The sequence below is a fragment of the Perca fluviatilis genome, chromosome 5, assembly GCF_010015445.1.
Source record: "Perca fluviatilis chromosome 5, GENO_Pfluv_1.0, whole genome shotgun sequence".
NCBI classification, from domain to species: Eukaryota; Metazoa; Chordata; class Actinopteri; order Perciformes; family Percidae; genus Perca; species Perca fluviatilis.
The window spans coordinates 35,725,748-35,753,133 of NC_053116.1; the positions used below are offsets into that span (position 1 = coordinate 35,725,748).

General features: G+C 38.9%; 2 protein-coding genes across 3 annotated transcripts in view; both read left to right on the forward strand.

Annotated features, from left to right (window-relative positions):
- The first annotated feature begins 6,741 nt into the window (after positions 1 to 6,741).
- LOC120559172 (tumor necrosis factor receptor superfamily member 14-like) lies at positions 6,742 to 13,133 on the forward strand. Its single transcript, XM_039800708.1, has 6 exons — positions 6,742 to 7,004; positions 8,451 to 8,544; positions 8,865 to 8,990; positions 9,808 to 9,963; positions 11,523 to 11,613; positions 11,911 to 13,133. Exons 1-6 carry the CDS (start codon positions 6,966 to 6,968, stop codon positions 12,002 to 12,004), a joined length of 600 nt encoding a protein of 199 aa, XP_039656642.1. The 5' UTR covers positions 6,742 to 6,965; the 3' UTR covers positions 12,005 to 13,133.
- A 3,175-nt stretch (positions 13,134 to 16,308) lies between these two features.
- Positions 16,309 to 27,386, forward strand: part of prkcz (protein kinase C, zeta) — a 136,694-nt gene continuing 125,616 nt past the window's right edge. The window contains exons 1-2 of one of the 2 annotated variants that reach the window (XR_005639218.1): positions 16,309 to 16,627; positions 26,634 to 26,755. Coding sequence is in view for 1 of the 2 variants with exons in the window: in XM_039800650.1 (XP_039656584.1) it covers positions 16,542 to 16,627; positions 26,634 to 26,755 (208 nt within the window). In the remaining variant the exon portion in view is untranslated. The remainder of the gene's footprint in view (positions 16,628 to 26,633; positions 26,756 to 27,386) is intronic. The other variant, XM_039800650.1, reaches the window with a different exon arrangement.

Here is a 27,386-nt window from a genome sequence, read left to right on the forward strand (position 1 = left end):
GTAGTTCCCTGGCCTCGATGTTAAAAAAGCTTTTTAAAATAAGAAAAAACAAAAGGACAACACAAGCAGAGCAGAACTTGGCACTAATAGTTTTAGTCCTGACATGTATATGTATTGACCATCCATTGTTTTATCTGCTTAGTAAAAGATTAATATGTTTAATTGTCTAATATGGTGTGGGATTGAGTTCCACTCTCTTGACCCTCTGATGGACCAAGCTGACTGACTGAAAGAACTTTTCTGCAATGAAATAACACAACCTTCCCTCTCTCTCTCCTTGTGACATGATCAGTATCTTTTCTTCTGTTTATGTCTTCTCTGCATCTCTTCGTAGTCGTCAGATTCGTCTACCAACCCTTACAGAGCTGGCTCAGGTTTGCCTTGCACCAGCTCTTAATTATGCTGTTATAGTTTTAGACTGCCGGGGAACTTCCTTTGACAAACTGAGCTCCTCTCTCCTCTCTCTTTCCATCTGTGTGCATCCTTGTCCCAGAAATAGTCGTTACTAACCTAGCTCCGGGGAGCTTATTCCCCGAACTATTTCTAGTCATAGTTCCATTATCTTTATTGTGATTGTTATTGCCACTGTTCCTCACACCCCCAACCGGCACCGTCAGACACCACCTACCAAGAGTCTGGGTCTAGTTCCTCGCCACTGTCACACTAAATTCTTGCTATTGGGGGAATTACTGGAATTGTTGGGTCTTTGTAAATAATAGAGTGTGGTCTAGACCTACTCTATCTGTAAAGTGTCTTGAGATAACGCTTGTTATGATTTGATACTATAAATAAAATTGAATTGAACAAGTGGTGATGGAGCTAGGTTGTAAGTGACTTTATATACCAAGCACACGTTTAGATATTTCATTAGGTCTTCCCAGCTTAAAATCTGGTACTTTTTATTTTTTAAATTGTAAACAATCTACAATTTGTATGGCTTGTTTTTATATTCAAGTGGTTTCAGTGTGCGGGACATGCTCTGTCTGTATAGATGATGTTCTTGTCAGCGATCATAAGTGTGTTCTTTATAATTTTTCTTGTTTTATAGATCTAATGTCCCATAAACATATTTTTTTGTCTTCCCAGCTTAAAAACTAGGTTTCAGTGTGCGGGGATACTCTGAACTTAGTTTTTCCACATTTTCTTACTATTCATGATGTCTGATCATAAGTGTGTTCTTTATAATTTGTCTTGTTTTATAGATCTAATGCCCCATAAACATATTTTTTTGCAGGCGCATCTTTAATCAGAGTACAGTTGAAAATTCCACTGCCTTATTTGTCCCTGAGTTGTCAAACTGTAGTGATTAGATAAATGATTCAATTTACAATTTGGACTGCTTTCTCCTGTTTGATTATAGGACATCTCCAAATGTAATTGTTAATGAAAATGCGGTTGGAGAGAACAAATAGATTATTTATAAAACAATATATATATCTCAAAGTCTGTAGGAATCATTAGGAAAATTAGTCCACTACTTAATAGATCCTGTTTATTAACATGATATTATAGTTTAACCATCAGAGGATGAAAGATGCACTGACGCGTCCAAACGATATTTGACAAAACTCCTACTCAAAAAGCAATATTACAAAATTTCATTTCAGACATTTATTCACTATTTTTGTCCTATATAAACACTACTTTGTGAACCTAAGACTTTTGTAAACTCATTTCAAGCACCCAAACAATTCGTACAACAAATCATAAGTTAAGGTTGGTTTTCTAAAGAGATTTGAGGACTTTCAAAAAGCCAACATCAACGTTTCAGCTTCAGCGCCAAATAATCTCTTTACACATCGCTCTGGGACAGATTTGGGTCTTACTGTGCTGAAAGAACATTTTGATGTTAAACACATTGGGAGCCGTTTTATGCAAATACCCTAAAACGGTGAATTTAAGATGTGTGAAATGATTTACCAGCATTTTGAACTCTTCTTCAGCTTTTATTACCTAAATCTCCTGCCTTTGTCTGTAAAATGTAAAAAGTCTTGCTATTTCATTCCTTTATTACTCTATTGAGTTTAAGCCTGTGATTATGAAATTATTTTTGTTATTCTATTTTTGCCATATTGAGTTAATTTCATGTCCTATTTTTTATTTTTATTCTTTATTGTAAATTATGTTCTAGTGACCTGGAGAGGTCAGAAACCCCCCCTACAGGTTTCTGACCTCTCCAGCACACTCTCTCTTTCTATGTAAAAAACATACAGTATGTTGTGATATATGTTGTATTAGTTTTTTTTATGAATGTGTGCACACCCATAAACAAACAAACAAACCATCTGGATCCTTTGACATTCTTCCTTCATAGTGGTTTTTAAATGTTTTGAATCCCATTGCTTCCACTATATATCCATGATCAATCTCTCTCTTCTAACTGGCTCTGTCCCCAGTCATGTTAAACATGCTATAGTCCAGCCTTTGTTAGACCTCACCCTTCCAGTGAATTACAGGCTCATATCTTAGCTAGCTCTTGTGTCCAAACTGTTATCGTCACAAGTCGGCACAAAGCAGGTTTTAGAAATACACTCACCTAAAGGATTATTAGGAACACCCCAGTAATACCGTGTTTGACCCCCTTTCACCTTCAGAACTGCCCTAATTCTTCGTGGCATTGATTCAACAAGGTGCTGAAAGCATTCTTTTGAAATGTTGGTCCATATTGAGAGGATAGCATCTTGCAGTTGATGGAGATTTGAGGGATGCACATTCAGGGTACGAAGCTCTCGTTCCACCACATCCCAAATATGTTCTATTGGGTTGAGATCTGGTGACAGTGGGGGCCATTTTAGTACAGTGAACTCATTGTCATGTTCAAGAAACCAATTTGAAATGATTCAAGCTTTGTGACATGGTGCATTATCCTGCTGGAAGTAGCCATCAGAGGATGGGTACATGGAGGTCATAAAAGGATGGACATGGTCAAAAACAAGGCTCAGGTAGGCTGTGGCATTTAAACGATGTCCAATTGGTACTAAGGGGCCTAAAGTGTGCCAAGAAAACATCCCCCACACCATTACACCACCACCACCAGCCTGCCCAGTGGTAACAAGGCATGACGGATCCATGTTCTCATTCTGTTTACGCCAAATTCTGACTCTACCATCTGAATGTCTCAACAGAAATCGAGACTCATCAGACCAGGCAACATTTTTACAGTCTTCAACTGTCCAATTTTGGTGAGCTCGTGCAAATTGTAGCCTCATTTTCCTATTTTTAGTGGAGATGAGTGGTAACCGGTGGGGTCTTCGGCTGGTGTAGCCCATCCGCCTCAAGGTTGTGCGTGTTGTGGCTTCACAAATGCTTTGCTGCATACCTCGGTTGTAACGAGTGGTTATTTGAGTCAAAGTTGATCTCCTATCATCTGGAATCACTCGGCCCATTCTCCTCTGACCTCCAGCATCAACAAGGCATTTTCGCCCCCCAGGAATGCAGCATCCTGGATGTTTTTCTTTTTTCAGACCATTCTTTGTAAACTCTAGAAATGGTTGTGTGTAAAAATCCCAGTAACTGAGCAGATTGGGAAATACTCAAACCAGCCCGTCTGGCACCAACAACCATGCCACGCTCAGATGCTTAGATCACCTTTCTTTCCCATTCTGACATTCAGTTTGGAGTTCAGGAGATTGTCTAGACCTGGACGACACCCCTAAATGCATTGAAACAGCTGCCATGTGATTGGTTGATTAGATAATTGCATTAACGAGAAATCTTATAGGTGTTCCTAATACTCTTTAAGGTGAGTGTATATAACCTGTGTAAATCAGGCTGAAGAACAAACTCCCCTTCTGAAATGTTTCCTGTGGGCACTGAACCTATCATGGACATGTTGGATCGAGCCGGAACACATCCAGAATGCACCGCAGCAGAGTATTGTGGACATTGGATGTTAATATGCAATAATAACCCACAGTGAAGCTGCAAAGAAATGTAATGTATTTATTGTATGTTGTGTTATAACCAGTTCACCTGGGTTGAGCCATTGTTAATGTAAAGATGGTAATGCAGGAGAACGGGGGTTGGGGGCAGGCAGTCAGGTGATGGAGGGAAAGTCTGAGGACATCTGGGGGATGGAGGGAGAAAGTCTGTAGGGAACAGGGCATGAGGCTGAAGAGACACAGAGACTGGGACCAGGACAGTCTCCCCCCTCTCTAACCCTTTGCCAGTGTTCCATCCAGATATTCTTCATATTGCAATACCATGACTTAAAAACTGTTCTATTATTAAAGTACCACAATGTGAGATTTTTCAATGATCATCATCAGACCATTTATAAAACGGTGCACTACTGACCTCTGGTGGCTGAAGAAGAGCCCCAACCAGCCGCTTCTGTTTGTAAGAGGTCACAAACCTCATGGACAGTTTGAAGCTGGCTAAAAATCAAGCCTCTGTAACACAACTCTAGCTGTGTTAACAGGTTTCTCATCTACATGACTTTTAAGAGAATTAATTGTTGCTTAGTGTGTAGTGTAATCTCTACATGGTTGTCTTCTTTTTGTTTCCAGATGGTGTTCCTGTTTTGGATTTGACGTCTCTCTTCCTCCCAAATCTGAGAGAGATGTCTTCAGCCCATAGATACTTAGATCCTGCCGTATACAATGATGTTAAGAAAACATTTGACAGTTGCACCATTGCTGGTAAAATAATCTTATTACAGCAAGCTTTTATTATAATTCATCATATTGCTCCTCTCCAACATTTCTTTATGTAATTGTTTTTACTTTAATTTGATCTTCCTCCATGTATGGGGTAAAGAAAAGATGGAGCTGTATTGAATATTAAGAAAAGTGAAAAATAGAGGGAAAGTTCCTTTCCATTTCTATTTTTTTCTTCTTCATCTGACCAGGGCTACACAAAGTAGAAACCTTTATCTTGAATTTTGTTTTCAGCAACCTAGCACAGAGATTTCAACAGCAAAGCTGCATACAGTGTGCCTATTGGTTCATGAATCTACAACAGGACTCAGTTGCCTAAAAGCAAACACTGTGACAGAAAAAGCTAACAAACAGCAGCAGCCAAATATTTGGTCTTTTTTCACGAGTTGCACTAGTCTCAGGGGGTCGAGCTTTAACTGTTGCTTCATGCTCTGTAAGCACCTTTTAAAGTGATGACAGCCTGTCTTTGGAGGAGACAGTAGGTCTGTGTGACCATTAAAGAGGAAAAGCTAAATACATTTAAGAGCTTGTCATTAGCTACTGGCAAATGTTGAAAAACCATTTCATTGGTTTGTAAAAATATTAATTTGGCTGCTTTCCAATAAGCATAGCCTTCTTCTTTTTGTCACATATATATTCTCACTATGTATCCCTGTGTCCTTTGGAAGTTGCCAATTAAAACTGAACTGGTGAGAACTTGATACTTTTTCTCTGTAACTTCCCTGTAATTAATTTCATAAAACTCTTGCAATATATCACTTTAACCATCTCTGTGTTGTCTGTGCTTTGGTGTTTGTTGTATATTGAGTCCTAAAGTACATCACTGGAGAGGGCAGAAAGTTTCCATAACAGTGGCCTCTGAGATTCAATTTCTATGCAACCCTCTAACTGTTAGAGAAAGGTCTCGGATTTAGAGTCACTTTTTGAAATGATATTCAGGCAGACAATAAGACCTCATAGGCGCTAGGAAGACCCCTAAAAGTGCTTTAGTTTCAGATACCCGTACTGGAGGTAGAACAAAGCACAACATTTTTCATATTCTCTTAGGTCTCCCACATTTGAAATGGATTCTTGTATAAAAATATTTTACTGCAAAAGTGGTTAAAATGACAAATATTGCGAAACACCCAAGCGCAAAACAAAGCCAGGCCGAAGACGCATTGAGATTCGATCACTCAGACCACATTTGAAGGGAGTTTGGGCCACGTTAGTATTAGTCTGTTAGTATTTCTCATGTCACAGAAACCACTGAGAGTGAATCTTGTGTTATGGATGCTATTGTTGGTGATATGTCTGTGTTTTTGTTCAAGTGCTCTGCACAGTTCAGACACCCGGCCACCTGCTGTTATCCCTGGCACGGTTCATTAGTCATCGCACATTTCCGTAGTAGGCTAAATAATGTAGGATTTATGTGAGAGTAACAACTGAAATGTATACAAACAACAAAAACTACTTTTAATTAAAATATCTATTTCTGTATATGCAAACGGAAATGACGTCCGTGTTTATTTGCATTTAGAGTGTGGAAGCGAGATCCGATCACACGTGGCCACTCAAGACGCACGTGGAGAAGCATTCTAATGAAAGCTGTTAACTGACGCACTCAGAGCTGTTCACTTGTGATCGGATCACCCATGACACATGTTACTGTAATAATGTTATGTTAATACCAGGTCTGAACAGGGCCACAGACACTCGGCTAACATTTGTCAGTGATATTAAGCCGAATGAGAGGAGAGCCAATTAACGCGGACGAGCCGGTATGTCGACTTTGTTTAAAAACAGCGGCGGCGAAAAGAGGCAACTGACAACACAACTGACCTAAAACCTCACTTAAAACATAACCACCCCACCCAGTTTTTTAACCTGGGAACAATAACCACAGCTGGAGGTGGAGAGGGGTCTTCCAGACAGTTATCTGTTACAGATGCTTTTTCCCGGCAGTGCAAATATAAACGTGACAGCACGAAATGGCGCACGCTCACAGATTGCGTAACTCGTGCCACCCTGCCAAGACCTTTTCGCCGCCCCTTTGCCACCCTATGTCAAATTTTCGAGATCTGCCACTGGGTCTATGGTATCAAAGTCCAGTGTTGTTGCTTGCTAAAAAAAACAAAAAATCAACAGCTCAAGCTGCATTAAAGCAGGTCTCTGCAACACAAATCTAGCTGTGTTAACAGGTTTCTCATCTGATCTCTGCATGGATGGTATCTTTTTGGTCCCAGAAGGTATCCTTGTTTTGGATTTTTACATCTCGCTTCCTCCCAAATCTGACAGCCCGTGGAAACTCTGATCCTGCCGTACACAATGGCGTCTAGAAAACCTTTGACAGTTGCACCATTGCTGGTAAAATAATCTTATATTTATTTCTTTGTAACCCCTTTTACTTTATGATTATCTTCGTCAATCTTTGTCTAGCTGTGGCAAAGGAAAGATGGAGCTGTAGCCTATTCAGTAATATAAAAGTGTAAAATAAGTGGAAAGTTCCTTTCCATTTCCTTTTCTTTTAAGGTTAAATGATGGAAACTTTTAAAGTACAATTGACCGGCAGACCTTCAATTTCAGTTGTAGTGGATATAGAGGTGCAAAGATGAATTGATTAGTTGTCAACTATTAAATTAATCGCCAACTATTTTGATAATTCGATCAGTTTGAGTAATTTTTTATATAAAAAAAAAGTAAGATTCCTCTGATTCCAGCTTGTTAAATGTAAATATTTTCTAGTTTCTTCTCTCCTCTGTGACAGTAAACTGAATATCTTTGAGTTGTTGACAAAACAAGGCGTTTGAGGACGTCATATTGGGCTTTGGGAAACACAGATCCACATTTTTCACCATGTTTTGACATTTTATAGATCAAACAACTAATCGATTAATCGAGAAAATAATCAACCGATTAATCGACTATGAAAATAATCGTTAGTTGCAGCCCTAAGTGGACAACGTTTTTTTATTAAATTTTGTATACTTTTGTACATTTAATGATGCCTAGATGTTACGATAATTATTTAGTGACAGAATCACTGAAATTGTCTCAAAGTTTGTTTACTTGCAAGTAGAGTCAGTTGTACAGCCCTCACAGAATAAGTACAGAAAACGACCGACTATAGCCTCCCAACAGCAGCTTTTTTATGAAGAAAATGAAGTCATAATTAAAAGGCGATGTCCTGTCTGTCCTCTTATCTCCGGTCAGGCAGCATGCCCTCAGGAGCATTCTGTGCTTTTCACAAGGTCAGTCAGTGGCTCCCATGATTATGTCGTGAGAGCAAGCAGTATTTTGGCTTGTCCCATGCAAACAGTGTAATATTAACAGAAAAGAGAAAAGTAATCATCATTTTCTAAGACTACACAAAGTGCTGTCAGATTTCTGTCAGCGTTCATTTCAACAGCTTCTATCCATGCATTTGTGCAATACGTAGGCAATTGGGGCTATATGAGGCTATATGTTAGTTGTGCAATACCTCATTGTGCAAGGGCTGTGATACACTAATTGCAGAGAATGCATCCGACAGGGTTGTTCAATTAAAAACTGCCTCTGAAAGGAGGAGTTAATGTGCTTACTATGTATAAATGTTCCTGTCTAATGTATATGAGAGCATGTTCTGTGTTGCATGAGAGTATGTGTTGAGAGATGCTTATTTTCTGTGTTTTGTGTAAAGCTGCAGAACAGACAGAGTCCAAAACAAAATTTCCTTTGGTAACAAGAAACTATATCTTATATCTTATTTTATTTGCAGAATGTTCTATATGTTTTAACGAGGCTTCACTGAGACAAACATATTACTCCCCACAGATACTTGTTCTGAGTGTCTTCAGAGGACATACCCTCACATGTCATCCAACAGAGTATCTGATCGGGGATCAATGCTGTCCTAAGTGTTCTGTAGGTAAGATCTGATTAAATGTTAAAGAAATATTTCTATGTGGAGTCTTTTGTTTTACTGCCAGGTGACCAGAATCCACAACTTGTGTGCAGACCAGTGGAGTCCATTTTACTCCCATGGTTGGTGCTGTTTGCGTTCACTTAGGCTAAATGTATCAGTGACGGACTAGCATCTGACTGAAATTTTATTCCAACAGTAAAAGAGCAAGCATGAATGTATATACCGTATATTTGTAATAATTTCGTTAACAATAACAAGTAATAAGAATGACACGAGTAAAAGGAACATATTGCATGAAATTAAATTGGTTTTCTTTTCAACAGGAAGTCGAGTTAGGAAACATTGCACAGAGTTCCGAAGTACTACCTGTTTGAATTGCGACGAGGGAACATTCATGGATCGTCCTACAGGGCGTACAGAATGTTTTCCCTGTGCACCCTGTGATTCAGGTAGACTTCTGTTAATATTTCCTAATTATTACTTAAAATGTATGACTAAGCCTAGATTTAAAGGCAGTAAGTAGGCTTAAGTCCTGTTAATGCTATGTAACAGGGGCGATTCTAGGATCAGACCTTTGGGGGGCTCAGCCCCTAATGAGAATGTGACATGGATAAAATTTGGGTTCTAATCTGCGCCATGAAATAACCAACTTCTTCTCTGGGGACTACCAACGTTAAACTTCCCAACCGTCTCCTGCTCTCCCTCTGACAGATCAGATAGAGACTCAGCCAAAGGCGGGAGTCTGGCACCATAACCTCCTCTGATTGGCCAACACTACGTTTCTGTTAACCTTTTCTTTGACTGGGTTACAGGTCCATAGCATCAGGGACAACGACACACAGGATATTAAACCTGTTTCAAGCCCTTTGAACCTGTAATTGTTTGTCTTCTGTCACTAACAGACACATTCGCAAACTCTAACTTGAAGAACTTAAATTGATTTTTTTATATATATATATATATATATAATATAATATAAAAAAGATTATTACAATTTTTAGGGGGGGGTGAGATGAAATTTAGGGGGGCTTGAGTCCTGTTTACTGCACTGCAGAATTACAGACTGCATGCAGAAACAAAGACCTCATGTGTTATGAAATACTGTGAGACCAGTGAAGACAGTTATTAGCTGTTAATAACATCAGATTTTGGTGTGCTCTGTATTTTCCTCTGTTTTATCAGTGGGACTTTTTTAAGCATGTAGATCTCTAGTAGATTAGACAAAATAAAGTTATGTATCTATGTTCCCTCTATATCTGTTGACAGGTTCTGGTTTAAAGCTGAAGAGGCCATGTACGACTACCTCAGATACAGTTTGTGAAGCACTGGAGGGATTCTACTGTACTAACGCTATAGAGGACAACTGTGTGAAAGCACAGAACCACAGCAGCTGTCAACCAGGACAATATATCCTCCAAAATGGTTAGTTTATTAGTGTTGACTTTGAGATTATAGGTATAGTTTACATTTGAAATGAGAACACCAAATTCCAAACTTTCACGTTGGAAGCTACAAATTAAAAACAAATAAACTGTTATTTTAACCCTTGTGTTGTCTTCCCGTCAACTGTGCACCTTTTTGTTATCCAAGTTTATTTATCAAGTTTTATTTTATTTTTTTTATGTTTTTGAGTTTTTTCCCCCCACGTTTAAGAAGCTTTTTTCCAATATTTTTGTCATTTTTTTTCAACGTTCTTTTATCAATTCTTTTTTCAAAGTGCTATAAAATTGAATAAAACACCCAAATTCAATAAAAGTATTGAACTGATCATTTATTTTACTTGCGAAGAGCGTTGTAGGGAACCATCCACCTTACTTTTTTTTTAAATTTGGTTGAAAGAAACCCAAATATCTGAAATACAAAGTTTTTGAAAATGGGTCAAATTTGAACCGAGGACAACAAGAGGGTTAACATACGAGAACATCCTCTCTTACAGCAGCAAAGAAATTGTGTGGCGTGTTTCTCTTTAGATTTCAGAGCTCCCAGTAATAATAACCAGCCCAACAACTAAAAGCCGAAACTTGGCCGAAAACCACGAGCGCACAGACCAAGGGCAGGGAGATGGACATATACATATATTATCTACATATATTTGAAGTTTTAATGAAGATTCAGTCTTATATTCCATATATCCAGACTCTACATTTTATATACTGTATGTAATCATTTCTGGAAAGCCATGCCATTTAAAGGCATACTATGCAACTTTTCCAGCTTCAGTCAGTTCCAATGAGTCAACCTGTAGGGGGACCGAATATATATATATATATATATATATATATATATATATATATATATATATATATATATATAATATATATATTAAAGGCATACTATGCAACTTTTCCGGCTTCAGTCAGTTCCAATGAGTCAACCTGTAGGGGGACCGAATATATATATATATATATATATATATATTAAAAGGCATACTATGCAACTTTTCCAGCTTCGGTCAGTTCAATGAGTCAACCTGTAGGGGACCGAAGCTGGAAAAAGTTGCATATTATACTTTCATAGTATGCTATATGCTTTTAATATAGTATGCTATATATATATATACATAATTCAGGGAAATATTACATATTAAACAATAGTTTGTTTAGAAATCTGGTATGATTTCTCCTTTACAGTTATTACAAATCCCATCTTGCGCTGTAGTAGAACATCTCCTAATAATAATAATAATACATAAGTTTTATATAGCGCTTTACATGGAACTCAAAGACGCTTTACAAACATAAATAATACCTAATACCTAATACCTCAAAGAATGCCATGAGTCATTTTTCCTGAAACATAAAAGCTTGGGGAAGATTATTTTTTGGGACTTGAAACAGAGAAGTGGTTGTGGATGTATTTTAAACTGTCTGCTTCAGAATAAAAAACAAATAATAATACTAATTTAAATCCAATGAAAGAAAATCAGACAGGTCTAATGAAATGATGTCATACTGTATATTGATATGGATTTGTATTTGCAGGAACAGCATTAAGGGACACTGAGTGCTCTGACTGCAGCGATGGAACATTTTCTGATGGGACATTATTGACATCGTGTCAGCCACACACACAGTAAGTGAAGCTTCAGATCAGACATGGACACACCTGAACTCTTCCAACAGCAGCATGGTTCCCTACACATGGTCCTGTCAAAATGTCCCTCTATCTGGGCGCCTGGGTAGCTCTCCTGGTAGAGCGGGCGCCCATATATAGAGTTTTTTTTTACTCGACACAGCGGCTGCGGGTTGGACTCCGACCTGCGGCCCTTTGCTGCATGTCATTCCCTCCTCTCGCTCCCCTTTCTAAGCTAAAAGATCTAAAATGTCCAAAGAATTATCTTTAAAAAAAAATGTCCCTCTATCATTCCAGATGTGAATCATTGGATCTTCAGCTGATAAAACCAGGAAATGCTTCAACGGATGCTGAATGTGGAGAACGTAGTTCATCGTTGGGGGGCTTGTGATATGTTTAGTGGTTCCCGGAATATCTCTTGTTGTGCGTAAATCTCAGCAAAAAGAGAGGATGTAAAAACACAGGTATGATGGACATTTAGACAAAATAATTATAGTATGAATATAAAATAAATAATAATGTTCTTATTACATAATATTGTATGTCAAATCATTAAGCGGTTGATTAAGATGTTTTTCATTGTTAATGTTTTATTACATATATAAACATGTGCTGCAGATATACAGTATATATATCTTGCAGCACATGTTTTAACACTGTTTTCAAAACTGTTAAAGACACATTCAAAACAGAATGATGGAACATTCTGCGGTAGCCATATTGAAATACATAGACAATCTTAGAATATTTACAATAAAATTAAGTCAATTTGATTTTTTGCAGATTTCAAACAAAATGTCATTCTAGATCACTGCTGAAAACTTTAATAAAAAGAAGAAAAAAGAAAGAAAAGAAGATTCTGTGTGAGTCTGGTTATGAGTGACAATGTTGCATGCTTTCTGCAGACTGACAGTGCAGCTTTCTGAGTGAGAGTTGTTGCCAGTGTTTTGGTCGAAGGAGTTTACGTTGAGACATGTATCAAGTGTTCTGGTTGATATAGGATTGGTTATCCCTTGCTTTTCTTCAGTCAGGATACTGCTGTTGTACTTAATGTATGTAATTTGTGCTTGTGCATGACATGCTTTGGTCATTGACTGAATATATATGATCTATATAACACATATAACACATAATATCATCCACAATCTGCTGTGTTACTGAAGCAGAACGGCATTTTATCCCTGGTTGAACGGAGTGGCGTCTTAAGGAAAGTGTCCTCGGGTGGAGCCAGGCCCATCTGTGTCTGAGTTTCTTCATGCTGTTCAGAAAGAGACAATAGTGCACATCCATGTAGTTGCTGTTGCAGGATAAAACAGTAAATGTAGAAAGAGAGTCTACATTTGAGAGTCACACCCACTTGAGTCTGTTTCAGACTACATGCTTCATCTGTAAAGTAAATCACTGAGGTCATCATTTTGTCATCTTAATTGCCCAATCTGGACAGTATTAGTATGTACATCTTTGACTGAATAGTATCTCTATGTATGTTAATTTTTTCACATATCACATGACCTCTGACCAGTGACGGACTGGCCATTTGGAATTTGGGCAAATGCCAGAACGCCCCCCCCCCCCATGGACCACCACTGATAATTTGTCTTTGGTTAACTTTGATAAGTTATTTTATGCATGCAGCCACAAATATTCAAGATTGTACTGCGGCAAGGTGCATGGAAAGATAAGATTTTCGGAGCATTGAGCTGTTGTGCAGACTTTACCTTCTTTCTGAGTTGCGTCATACAAACACAAGGTTCACATGAGATTTTCTTTTTCTTCCTACATATTTTTCAGTGCGAGAGTTCGTTGAGCCAGCCTTACATGTTTAATAAAAAATATTTTTTAACTACATGTGCACACGATTGCTCTTTGGCTTATTAATCTGAATTTTAAATTACAGTGTATTGTAGTGCAATATTAGCAACATCTGATTTGCATTATTTTTTTTTCATACCAATGAATAATAATGATTCTTTTGGAGTTGTTTAAGATACATTTCATTCCAAAATGAATTGTCAGAATTAGATTTGGGGAAAAGGTTTGTTAACAAGTACTTACAAGGAATTTGGTTCACATGAGACATTTTTTTCTTCCTACGTATTTTTCAGCGAGCCAGCTGTTTTATGAATATATTCTCACCGCGTGTGAAAAATGAAGCAACATTTTATTTACATTTGTTTTACAATCAAGATGAATAATACATAGATAGATAGATAGATAGATATTTGTTGATCCCAAAAATGGGAAATTAAAGTGTTACAGCAGCAAAATATCAGTCACACAGCACAGAATATACATGAAATACCAGGATACAATATACTTTCATACAATATACATTAAATAATAATAGGATAGAATACAAGAACAAATATTCAAAATATATACAAGTTGGGAATACTAAATGTACAACTGCTTAACTAGTAATGATAAAGATGTAGATAAACCTATTGTGCAAGTTGCACTTGTGCAGATGTGCTGTCTAAGAGTCTTATCTAGCACCCAGTGATGAGGTGTTAAAAAGTTGAATAGCCTGTGGTCGGAATGATTTCCTGTAGCGGTCCGTGTGACATTGAAGCTGTCGGAGCCTCTTAAGGTAGAGAAGGTGCTCCTCTGTTGGACCAGTGTGGTGGGGGGGGAGAAGAGGGTGGTCGGGGTTATCCATGATAGATGACCTCCTCTCCACCACACCTTCAAATGTCTCCTGTTTGCAGCCAATAAATAATGATGATGCCTTGGATTTGGGTAAGATACATTTCATTCGAAATGAAATATCCACACTTCATGCAATAAACTACAGCTATTTCCAAGGTAAAAGTACCAAGGATAAAGCCTGTTTGAATGGTAAATTATATTCACTCACAATTAAAGGTCCCATAGCATGAAAATTTAACTTTATGAGGTTTTTAACATTAATATGAGTTCCCCCAGCCTGCCTATGGTCCCCCAGTGGCTAGAAATGGTGATAGGTGTAAACCGAGCCCTGGGTATCCTGCTCTGCCTTTGAGAAAATGAAAGCTCAGATGGGCCGATCTGGAATCTTCTCCTTATGATCCGAAGGGGAAATGTTACCTCCCCTTTCTCTGCTTTGCCCGCCCAGAGAATTTGGCCCACCCATGAGAGAGAGAGAGAGACATCATGGCTTTCAAACGAGCAAAGTGGCAGTTGGTCAAGGCCACACCCCCACCCTCCACTTTGCCCCCCCTCTCTCCTCCTCAATAGCTGCAGACACAGAAATGGCACATCCTAAGGAAAGCTCATTGTGGGACTGGCTCTAGTGGCTGTAATTCTGCACCAAGGCTGAATTTTGGGAAAGAGACTTCAGATACAGTATTAGGGGACCACTAAGGTCTATATAAAAGAGACTTCAGATACAGTATTAGGGGACCACTAAGGCCTATATAAAAGATACTTCAGATACAGTATTAGGGGACCACTAAGGTCTATATAAAAGAGACTTCAGATACAGTATTAGGGGACCACTAAGGTCTATATAAAAGAGACTTCAGATACAGTATTAGGGGACCACTAAGGTCTATATAAAAGAGACTTCAGATACAGTATTAGGGGACCACTAAGGTCTATATAAAAGATACTTCAGATACAGTATTAGGGGACCACTAAGGCCTATATAAAAGAGACTTCAGATACAGTATTAGGGGACCACTAAGGTCTATATAAAAGAGACTTCAGATACAGTATTAGGGGACCACTAAGGTCTATATAAAAGGGACTTCAGATACAGTATTAGGGGGCCACTAAGGTCTATATAAAAGAGACTTCAGATACAGTATTAGGGGACCACTAAGGCCTATATAAAAGTGACTTCAGATACAGTATTAGGGGACCACTAAGGTCTATATAAAAGAGACTTCAGATACAGTATTAGGGGACCACTAAGGTCTATATAAAAGAGACTTCAGATACAGTATTAGGGGACCACTAAGGTATATATAAAAGCATCCAAAGAGCACCACATGGGACCTTTAATGTCTTCCTAAAGTGGTTCATTAATCAACCAGCAGGTGGCGCCTGACACTGCATTATTGTAGTGGTGGGCCTCAGCTCAGCCACAGCGTATCCATGAAATATGTTAATTGTGTAGCTGAGTTGTCCTTGGTGGGTCTTCTTGTAAGACATTTCTTGCAGCACACATGAAAAACTTTTCTCCATTATGGCTTTAATTAAAAAACAAACACACATCGTTCAAAAACATTCACAAAAACTGATTGACATTATCAATGAATTATGTCAGGGAATGAAAAGAAACGCCCTCTTATGCTGGAATATGACAATGTCATTACAATAGTAAAGATAAAATATGCCATGAAGAAGGTTTCATTAAGTAGCCTATTAATCGTGAGTAGACAGACCGCCTGTATGATGAGAGGAAAATAATTATGTAACTGTCAATAATTTCGTTATAAATTAACTCTGGACTACATCAATATTATAACGTTTGACGTTTTTGTTGACATGCCCCGTTATGGGACAGGTGAATTTGGATTCCGGTTACCATAGTGAGCCATAAACCACATGTGTCAAATTAGCCACAGTTTGATCTTACGTGATAAAAGGTAACAAAGGTTTTACTTTCAAAATAAAAGCACTAAAGCATACCTATGTTAGCATGTGTTTTATTTTGAGACGTCAAGCCGGAAGTGGTAATGTTATACGAGATACTTTGACAACTCCTCCGCCAGAGAAGCCTCTACCGTTGACTTAACGAAAGAAAACTTCATAGTAGCACGACAAGTTTTCTTCCGAGAGTATTGGACAAAACGCTACTTTTTGTGTTATGTAACGGTAGTTTTAATTTTTTTTTTTTATCTTCCGACGTGACCGGGTGACACAGCTAGTTTGGGCCTGTCCAGTTAACGTTGGGCTAGTTGGGAGGTAACATCGTTAACGTTAACGTTACACCAAACTGTACAATGCATACCGCCGGTATGCTAGCGTCAAACGGATCAATAATGGACTTGGACTCGGAGTTGGTGAAAATAAAAGCACACTACCGTGGGTAAGTAGCTTGTCGTGGGGAATAGGGAGACAGTAGCTGGCTGGGGATACGGTGACAAGGGGAAACACCTGTGGCGTGGAGACTTCCACATATCTGGTGGTTTATGGAAGTTACGTTAGGGTCGTTCCTGAAATCAAGCTAGGTCAGTGAGAGTGACGCTGCACTCGGTCAACTCACCTGGGCATAATCAAAATAATGCCTGTTGAATGTTTCGAGAAGCTTCCCACCATAATAAATACAGTTAGTACGGTATACGTGCAGTTTAGTGTCCCACATTCCCCTTACAATGTCCTTAATTAACTATGAACCTGCTAAACCACCTGTGCTACCCTAATACTAACCCTAACCCTAACCTGTCTCAAATAAGACCCTCATCATTTGGGACACTCCGTTTTTGGAAAATAATTTGGGACACTAAATTGCATACCAGTGAGGACTTTTTATTTAGCTGTATAATGTGATTTTAGTACTCTAGGCCTATATTTGTCTTTTCTTTCTTTCTTTTTTTATTTAAATCCAGTATGCATTACAAATATGTGAAAAAAGGTAATGCGTCACTTATTTTCAAATATAACATAAAACATGCCAGGGGTCAGCAAAGAATAATTAAAAAAATGATTTAAAAACATGAAATGGGGAGCACAATATTACATTTCTAATGGCTTTTTTTTGTAGCCTGTAAATATCTTGTCACAGTTTGTAGGTAACTTATGTGTACATTTCCATCACAGATGGGCGATAGTTTCAGTATGTGAATCACAGAAGGCACATCTCAGGCCAGTATAATTTTAGAATTTGACAAAAAGGGATCTAACTGAGATTACAGCAGGATCAGTGGCAATTTATTGTTGTTAATGTCTCGCGGTGGGTTAAATATGACAATCATGTCACTGCTTTATCAAATATTAAATTCTATGTAAGGTATTGTATGTATTAGAGCTCGTATACAATACCTATACGTACTTAAAGAATCATTCAGTACGTGTTTCTCTTTTCTTTCTTTTTTTAGAAATGTTACTTTTACTGTTGTCTTTGAAGGAGTGCCAACCCCTATATTTACATAATCTTTAACGCTCAATGCCAAGTGTTTGTTATGTAAATGTTCACTTTTATTGATGAAAAGTACCTTTTCTTGTTGTGATCGAGGCTACCTAATGCCATTGCTCTAAACACTGACAAAAATGCCACAAAAGGTTATGAAAAGTAGTCACGTGACGTTATTGAAGGTCCTTCATAATGGCACTATTTTATATTTTGAATTACTCCTTCCATGGTTTCTTCCTCAGCCTCAGTGTATCCTGAACATAAAGGTTAACTGGCTCTGCAGGCGTCACCCATCACCATGTCATTTTGGATATTTCTATCAAATGTTACAAGGCTGTAGTTACTTCTACTGTCTTTTTTTGTCACTTTTTTTTTTCGAAGTTTGTTGCTTTTTGGAATTTTTGGTCCCTTTTGTCGCCCTAGAGTTGCCTTCCTTCTTTCTACTGTGTTTTTATTGCTTTTCGGAAGTTTGTGTCTCTTTTTTTCAAAGTTTTTGTTACTATTTTCGACCTATATTCTTACCTTTCTTACTGTCTTTTTCCAAGTTTTGTCGCCTTATTATCAGCATTAGCTTTGTTTTCCGGGGAACAAAGCTGTTGTTTAGTAAATCTATCGCTGACATCGCTGTATTTTTCCTTTTTTTTATATTTCTTTTTCTACCAAAAATGATTTGCGCTGGTTAGGTACATGGCTTAAAAAACTGTTCAAAGGGGGTACATTGTTGAAAAAAGCTTGAAAACCCCTGTACTATAGTATCAATAATCTGTCAATTATACAGTATACTAAAACTGCAGTGGAAAATGATAGGGCTGCACCATTCCTGATAAATGACAATCACAATGTTTTTAGTTAAAATTCAGATCGGGGTTCTCTCACGATTATCAGTATAAGCGTTTCTTTCTCTTCTGTAACCAAAATAAATTTCTGGTCTGTTAAAGTGTCCTACAAAGAAACAAATAGCTGAGATTGCCATGCCACTAAGTGCATGATTGAATGAATGAATGATTGATGTTGTGGAACACTTTTCAGTCCACAGTATACTGAGCCTGGAATACTCTGGCATCTAATGATTAAGAGATCAGAAAAGGTTAAACAGACTAAAATATTGAATCCCGAGAATGAAAAGCCGCCTTGTTTGATTGTTTATTAATCCAGTTAGCGTGCTTGAAGGAACTCATAGCTCCAAGTAACATTGTGTTGAGTTGTGTTGTGCTCTTTTATACTTGAGGGGGGGGGGGAGGTTTTAAATGGCAGAGAGAAATAGTTTCAATGGGAATGTAGTTTATTCAGGTTGATTAACAATGAGCATGTAGTTAGTAGGGGTGGGAATCACCACAGGCCTCACGATACGATATCATCACGATACTTATGTCACGATACGATATTATTGCGATTTCAATATTCTGCGATATATTGCAATTTATTACCTTTTTTTTCCAACTTCAAATTTTTCCCAGTTTCAATTCTTTTCCTGGTTTTAAAGGCTGCATTACAGTAAAGTGATGTACTTTTCTGAACTTACCAGACTGTTGTAACTGTTCTATTATTTGCTTTAACCCACTTAGACATTATGTCCACATTACTGATGATTATTTATCTAAAATCTAAGTGTGAAGATATTTTGTTAGAGCACCAATTGTCAACCCTAGAATATCGCTGCAATATCGATATCGAGGTATTTGGTCAAGAATATCGCGATATCTGATTTTCTCCCTATCGCCCAGCCCTATGCAAAATGGGATTGTCAAGCAGACAAACTGACCAACGCATAGATAATAATAGATTGATACTTGACGTCTGTGTATCGATACAGTATTGCCACGGAAAATATTGCGGTACTATCCTGTATCGATTTCCCCCCCACCCCCCTACCCCTAATAGTTAGGGGCTAATGGTCAAGACACAATGGTTACTGATAGACACACAACATTAACTGTTGTTAACTGTTATCTGTCCTTTTTTGGTGACTTGCTCCAAACTCTGAATTGGGTCAGAAATGCTTTTCGACTCTCAGCTCGGTAATATACTCAAATGTATTTTTAGAGGGGAGTGTGTGTATGCAGGGGGGGGTGGGTTGGGGGGTAACATGACCCCATTAAACTCAGGCTAATCCAGTTAGGATTTATATAATCTTAAAACACAACCCTCCTGATTCTGAATGACATGGTAACTTGAATGCATTCTACCCTTTTTTACTATTCATCACATGTTGCTCTTTTTGGGACTGTAGTTCCACATTCTGAGCAGACGAAACAAAAGGAGACAAAATTCTCAAACGTCAAATGTTGTCCAAACACAAAGAGCCGTACAATAACTTTGTATCGTGATTTAAATCAGAAAGTATCTGATCAAAGTGAACAAGATTGTGAATCTGACATCTGGCGTTTGTCGACACTGACACATTTCAGCGGCTGCCAAAAAAGTATAGAGATTTAACACCGAGCCTTAATGAGAGAAGAGGAGTTTATGGCTGAGGAGGTTAGAAGTTGCCATCACTATCTTCTTAAGAGTTTGTACTGTTATACCGTATGTAGTGTTTTATTGCAGCGTCGGACCCACTTTATACTCAAGTTGGAAGCAGCCTGCCAACAAAAAGTATCATTTCTTTTTTTTTTTTTTTGTTCACCAATCTAGCAGATTGGTTTAAACTGATTTACTCTTTCAAAAAATGAGTTGCTGTGCTAGAGTGAAAAAGTTCCTCCTGTTACAAACACAGCTCAACATGCTTCCACTAATCTAGAGTGAACAGAACTATGGAGAGAAATTGAAAGCGCTTCCGATCACTGGCCAGAGTAAAGATAAAAGAACAATAAACAGACTACCTAAGACTTCAGTGTTTCCACACCACAAGGTACTTTTAAAATCTTTTCACCCGTTTTTTTTAGATCGAGAGTATTTTTTGGGCCTTTTTTGTCATTTGTGTTTGTGACAGGAAAGGAGGGGGAGAGAGGGGGGGTCAGAATGGCCGCAGGTCATAATCGAACCTGGCCACTGCAGTAAGGACTGAGCCTTAGTGCATGGGGCCATCGATGTCTAATAAGACCATTTATTCCTATGAGAGTTGCTCAGTGACTAGGGCTGGGCAATATATCGATATTATATCGATTTATGAGGCTAGATATCGTCTTCAATTTTAGATATCGTAATATCAAGAGTTGTCTGTTTCTGGTTTTAAAGCCAGCATTACAATAAAGTGATGTATTGTCCTGAACTTACCAGACTGTTCTAGCTGTTTTATTATTTGCATTTACCCACTTAGTCATTGTATCCACATTATTGGTGATTATTTATCAAAACTCTCATCATGTTACTGTTTTGTGTAAGCACCAATAGTCAACCCTACAATATCGACATTGACATATTTGGTCAAAAATATGATTTTCTCCATATCGCCCAGCTCTATCAGTGACGCATGAAGCCAAAAACTGTGCATTGTGTAAAAATAGCCGCTGATGATGATCAGCGCTGCTTCCGTACTGTGCGGCCCAGATAGCAGGCGCACTAGAGACGGCTACTTCCGCTCTAGCGCTTGAATAGAGATTTTTTTTATTTAATGTTATCGGACCGACTGGATCAAATTCTGATAGTGAAAAATGGTATTTTTGCGGGGGGTTGTGATGCTCAAAAATGTATGATCCACTGATTTACAGATGGCTCTTTTCTTCATGTAGCTCTATGGGAAAAAGTCTTTCTGGGCCCTTGCAAATGTATTCATTTATCAATTTGTATTCATCTTCATTTTGGTATAATTTTAGTTTGATTTGTTTGTTTGCTTTTCCTTTTTTCTTTCCTTCTAAACAAAGAATAGCTTTTAGGAAAAATCCAAACAAGATATTGCCAATGAAACCGTTATTGTAAAGGTATTGTGCCTAGTCGTTATGCACCATTGAACGCAGAGCTTACTATCAATCCCTAAAGGGTACCATGGTTTTCTCCACATCAGATACACTCAAGAGCCAGTATGAAACCTGGCATCTAGTGTAACTACATACTATTTACAAATGATCTGTTGATACATGAAGTGTAGGAGTCTGTATAGTATGTTGTCTATCGAGTCCAGCATGTTAAACACAGAGCTTACCGTTCGTGCTTACGTAAACAATCGAAAAAATACTCCTTAAGTCTATGTCTTCTGAGGGCAGTGTAATCATTCCCCACCGTCCCAGATCAATAGGTTAGTGGATCAATATCAGGAGAGGCTGCCCCACAATCATCCCTCATCAAATCTCAGACACCCTGATAAGCTGTTAGAGCCTTTAAGAGAGCTGTTTACCCACAGACTGGTGGGAGCAGACAAATGCCTGGGTTTATTTCATGCACATAGATGTCTTAGGCAAACTTCTGCTGGTTACCGGTAATTACCACCATTCAGTTTAAGGGATTTTCTTCTTTTTTTTTTTTTTTCTTTCAGAATAAGGCTAAAAATGGAAACTGGAATTTGTTGTAATAGGTAGTAGTTAACTCTTTAGATTTCTGAGTGATTTTTATGTATGTGAGATATATGTGTGTATTTGTTGTGTTATGGTTAAGCTACTGGATGCCTAAAATTTCCCTCGGGATGAATAAAGTATCTATTTAGCTATCTATCTATTTATCTAGTGTTTTTAAAATTGCCGTCTGTATCGATACAGTAGCATCTGCATCAGTATGCTTACAGGTATCCGCAAGGAGTACGTCATAAAATTTGGCTGAATCGATATTTATTTTCTTAAACCAATCAACTGTCCTGGGCGGCGCTAAGCCCCGATGGCGGAGAGATAGCGAGAGGGGACGGACATCAATGTCAGGCTTACTAACCATTGTACAGTACTTGAGCTAGAGGTGACATAAATGTTTTGATTAGAGGGTTCAAAGATCGACATGTTGATAGTTAGCTTTATGCGCTTGTAGTACATGACCAATCCCTTAGTGTGCCGAGCAATCTGGAGTTCATGCACTCAGCAAATAGTGCAAGGGTCAGCCAAAGTTTTTTTTTTTTTTTTTTTTTTTTTTTTTTTTTTTTTTTTTTTTTTTTTTTTTTTTTTTTTTTTTTTTTTTTTTTTTTTTTTTTTGTGTGTGTGTGTGTGTGTGTGTGTGTGTGTGTGTGGGCTTGTTTAACTACATTCGTGGGGTCGAAAAACCGGGAGTTCAGTATACTTGTGGCGTCCTGACAGCTTTGTGGGGCCAAAATGCTGGACCACATAAGTTTAAAGGGCTGTTTGAGGGTTAAGACTTGGTTTTAGGATTACGGATAGAATTAGGTTATGGTTAGGGTGAGGGTAAGGGTTAAGGTTAGGCATTTAGTTGTCTTGGTTAAGGTTAGGGTAAGGGGCTCATTATGTAAATGATGGGTCCCCACAAAGATAGTGCCGTGTGTGTGTGTGTGTGTGTGTGTGTGTGTGCGTGTGTGTGTGTGTGTGTGTGTGTGTGTGTGTGTGTGTGTGTGTGTGTGTGTGTGTGTGTGTGTGTGTGTGTGTGTGTGTGTGTGTGTGTGTGTGTGTGTGCGCGTGCGTGTGTGTGCGTGTGACATCATTCCACAATGACTTGTGTGGGTGTTGGCCGTGTGGAGCAATGCCTGCTGGGAAGCAAGCTGTCTCTGCTCCACCTTGTCAGAGTCCAACAAACACTCGCCATAAACACTCAGACTCACTCACACGGGCCCAGTCACTAGCTCCTGCACTTATTCTTCCAGAAGCATGTATCAGGTGGTGATGTATGTTAACAGTGTAAAACACACACGTACCTGGCAGCATGTGTGGCCCGGTCTCCTTTCAAACCTTGATTCTCAGCAGCTGCACTGCTGCGTGAATATATACCACAGTATCATATTCAGCCAGCGGCAGAGCAGTGAGGCTCTTAGTGGTCCCCTAATACTGTATCTGAAGTCTCTTTTATATAGGCCTTAGTGGTCCCCTAATACTGTATCTGAAGTCTCTTTTATATAGGCCTTAGTGGTCCTCTAATACTGTATCTGAAGTCTCTTTTATATAGACCTTAGTGGTCCCCTGATACTGTATCTGAAGTCTCTTTTATATAGACCTTAGTGGTCCCTATAATATACTGTATCTGAAGTCTCTTTTATATAGGCCTTAGTGGTCCCCTTATACTGTATCTGAAGTCTCTTTTATATAGGCCTTAGTGGTCCCTCTAATACTGTATCCGAAGTCTCTTTTATATAGACCTTAGTGGTCCCCTAATACTGTATCTGAAGTCTCTTTTATATAGACCTTAGTGGTCCCCTAATACTGTATCTGAAGTCTCTTTTATATAGACCTTAGTGGTCCCCTAATACTGTATCTGAAGTCTCTTTTATATAGGCCTTAGTGGCCCCTAATACTGTATCTGAAGTCTCTTTTATATAGGCCTTAGTGGTCCCCTAATACTGTATCTGAAGTATCTTTTATATAGACCTTAGTGGTCCCCTAATACTGTATCTGAAGTCTCTTTTATATAGACCTTAGTGGTCCCCTAATACTGTATCTGAAGTCTCTTTTATATAGACCTTAGTGGTCCCCTAATACTGTATCTGAAGTCTCTTTTATATAGACCTTAGTGGTCCCCTAATACTGTATCTGAAGTCTCTTTTATATAGGCCTTAGTGGTCCCCTAATACTGTATCTGAAGTCTCTTTTATATATAGCCTTAGTGGTCCCCTAATACTGTATCTGAAGTCTCTTTTATATAGACCTTAGTGGTCCCCTAATACTGTATCTGAAGTCTCTTTTATATAGACCTTAGTGGTCCCCTAATACTGTATCTGAAGTCTCTTTTATATAGGCCTTAGTGGTCCCCTAATACTGTATCTGAAGTCTCTTTCCCGAAATTCAGCCTTGGTGCAGAATTACAGCCACTAGAGCCAGTCCCACAATGAGCTTTCCTTAGGATGTGCCATTTCTGTGTCTGTAGCTATTGAGGAGGAGAGAGGGGGGGGCAAGGTGGAGGGTGGGGGTGTGGCCTTGACCAACTGCCACTTTGCTCGTTTGAAAGCCATGTTGTCTCTTTCTCATGAGCGGGCGAAATTATCTGGGCGGGCAAAGCAGAGAAAGGGGGGGTAACCTTTCCCCTTATGACGTCATAAAGGGAAGATTCCAGATCGGCCCATCTGAGCTTTCATTTTCTCAAAGGCAGAGCAGGATACCCAGGGCTCAGTTTATACCTATCACCATTTCTAGCCACTGGGGGACCATAAGCAGGCTGGGGGAACTCATATTAATGTTAAAAAACCTCATAGAGTGACATTTTCATGCCTTGGGACCTTTAAAACCACTGATAAGGGTACCTGAAGGCCAGTGACTTTGTGCTTTCTGTTTCATTTCAGCATTCAAAAATCTATAGTAAACAATTCATATATGGCCGTTGGTTTAAACCAAGGGGGTAAGCTTCGCTTCAGAACTCGAACCTCCTATGGCGCCATTTTGATGCTACCTGGCCATCACCTCCCGTTAGCATTCCACTGACTAGCATTCATTTTGACGTCACTTGACAGTGAATAACTTTACATCTGAAGCATTTAAAGACTCTATCTGTCCATTGTTTAGTTCTAAAGAAACACAACAATGTATAAAAGGCTCCATTACCTTGTACCTCACGTTATGGCTCCGTAGCAGACGTTTTTGTAAAAATTAGAATTACCGTATAGTACAGGATAAGCTTGTAGGCAGTTTCGACTTACATTAGCTGTTTAGGTTTAATTACTAATATTAACTAGCATTTTAGTTATCAATAATTAGCCTGGGCCCATGTTATCTCCTTACATATACCTACGCTCTCCGTCTCTGTAAGATTGGGAATGATTGAGATTTCTCTTGGCACAGCTACCAGAAGACTTCACAACTTTCAGACAGGTTGCTCACGTCACATTTACGTTGTCTCTCTCAGTTGGAGGCTGCGCAGTAAAGCTAGGGATCACCGGAAAAGTGCTTCTAATATCCTTCACTGGTCTCCGTCCAGAGCAACGGGGTCTGCTGGTCCATTATATACTGTCTATGGTTTAAACCAGTGCATGTCCCAACTGTCTGGTTTACAGCTTCAGTATTCAAATTAGTGGTATTTACTAGCAACGCCGCCTGACTTGTTTTGAAATTCGTGTTTCCAGTGTTTGCCTATGATTAGTGATTCCTTTGATAACCAGAGAATTAATAGATGACGGGGAGGCCAGAACCGTCCGACGCCCAGTGGAGTTGCCTCCACAGAGTCCATGAATTCCTGCTTATGGATACCTCAAATACTATCGCATTACCCGGTTTAAATACCATTCGACCAGACATGTCCAAAGTCTGGCCCGGTGGCCCATCACGGACCACAGCCAGATTTCATATGGCCCGCAGCCTCGGTTTGTGAAGGATGAGAGCAAGAGTCATATGTTGTAAGCTTAAATGTTAACAAACTTTGCATTACTCATAATAAGTCATGTTAAAAATAAAATGACAATGAGGTTAAGATATTTATCAACTTCAAATTCTTTTTTTTGATTTGTTCACGTCTAAGTGGCGTTAATTTGTTTACATTGCCATTTAAAAAAAAAATAATAATAATAATTGTGACAATGGAAATAAAAATTGTTATAGATCAGCCCATTTGTATGTAACTTGTATTGTTAAAAAAAAAATGTCAGAAGGGACCATTGGCCCCGGCCATCTTCACATTATCAAATCTGGCACTCTTTAAAAAAAACGTTTGGACACCCCTGCATTAGACCATAGGGAAAGTTTACTTTAAATTCAGGAATAGTGAATGAATTCCTCATTCTGTTGTTGACTGCTTGGAAGGCCCTGAGGGATCTTGATCTCTGGCCCACTCAGACAAAGTAACTCAATCTTGACATTTTCTCTGTGTGTGTGTGTGTGTGTGTGTGTGTGTGTGTGTGTGTGTGTGTGTGTGTGTGTGTGTGTGTGTGTGTGTGTGTGTGTGTGTGTGTGTGTGTGTGTGTGTGTGTGTGTGTGTGTGTGTGTGTGCGTGTGCGTGCATGTGTGTGTTTTTTCAGGGACATGTTAATCGCAGACTTGGCAGCCACGGTAAACTTTGTGGAGTTGCGTGAGGAGGTGAGAAAGATGTGCAGCGTTGCCAAGCAGCAGCCCATCACGCTCAAATGGATCGATGATGAAGGTGGGTGTGCCTCACGGTCAAATACTCTACATCAGTCTGCGCGCTCTGTCTTGTCCTGAATGCACCTGCTGTGTTCTTTTTATTTTTATGCTAAACTCTGGCTTAAAAATGCAGCAATCAATGCAGTCCAAAAGTCATCACTGCCACATCACACAGCGGGATACCTTAAAATGCTCACATCTAGCTGTCCACACTCTACAAATGTGCTTCCATGACCAACAATGTCTAATGCGCTGGAAGTTTAAGTGACTGCCACACAGCTTAAAGAAAGACCTTAAAAGTTATAATCTCGAACACTGTGTCTACTCAGGAGGTTAGGGAGAGAAGCACGTTAGCAGCAGCAGCAGCAGCTGTAGTCCTCTGTGTGTGTCTACACCACTTCCCCGCCATTATAAGGTTTAGATGCAGCACCCGGGCCGTTGGGGCAGCCCCTAAGCCGAATGAAAAGACTTTTCTCAGATCTAATAATTGTTGTTGGACTTCTTTAGCAAGTTTTGTTTATAAGCGTTTTGAGTGTTTTTTATTTGTTATCTGCTCTAGCTTTTCCAACGTTTTAGACACAGATATGGTAATAACGGTCCAAAATGATGTGAAAAAGAGACGCAAAACTACCACAAAGGGACGCAAACCG

Bases quoted from the DNA above. Each gene is read 5' to 3' on its own strand.
- LOC120559172 (XM_039800708.1), top strand. From the start codon at position 6,966: ATGGCGTCTAGAAAACCTTTGACAGTTGCACCATTGCTG. The intron at 7,005-8,450 runs GTAAAATAATCT...TACTCCCCACAG, and splicing joins TGACAGTTGCACCATTGCTG to ATACTTGTTCTGAGTGTCTT. The intron at 9,964-11,522 runs GTTAGTTTATTA...TTGTATTTGCAG, and splicing joins ACAATATATCCTCCAAAATG to GAACAGCATTAAGGGACACT.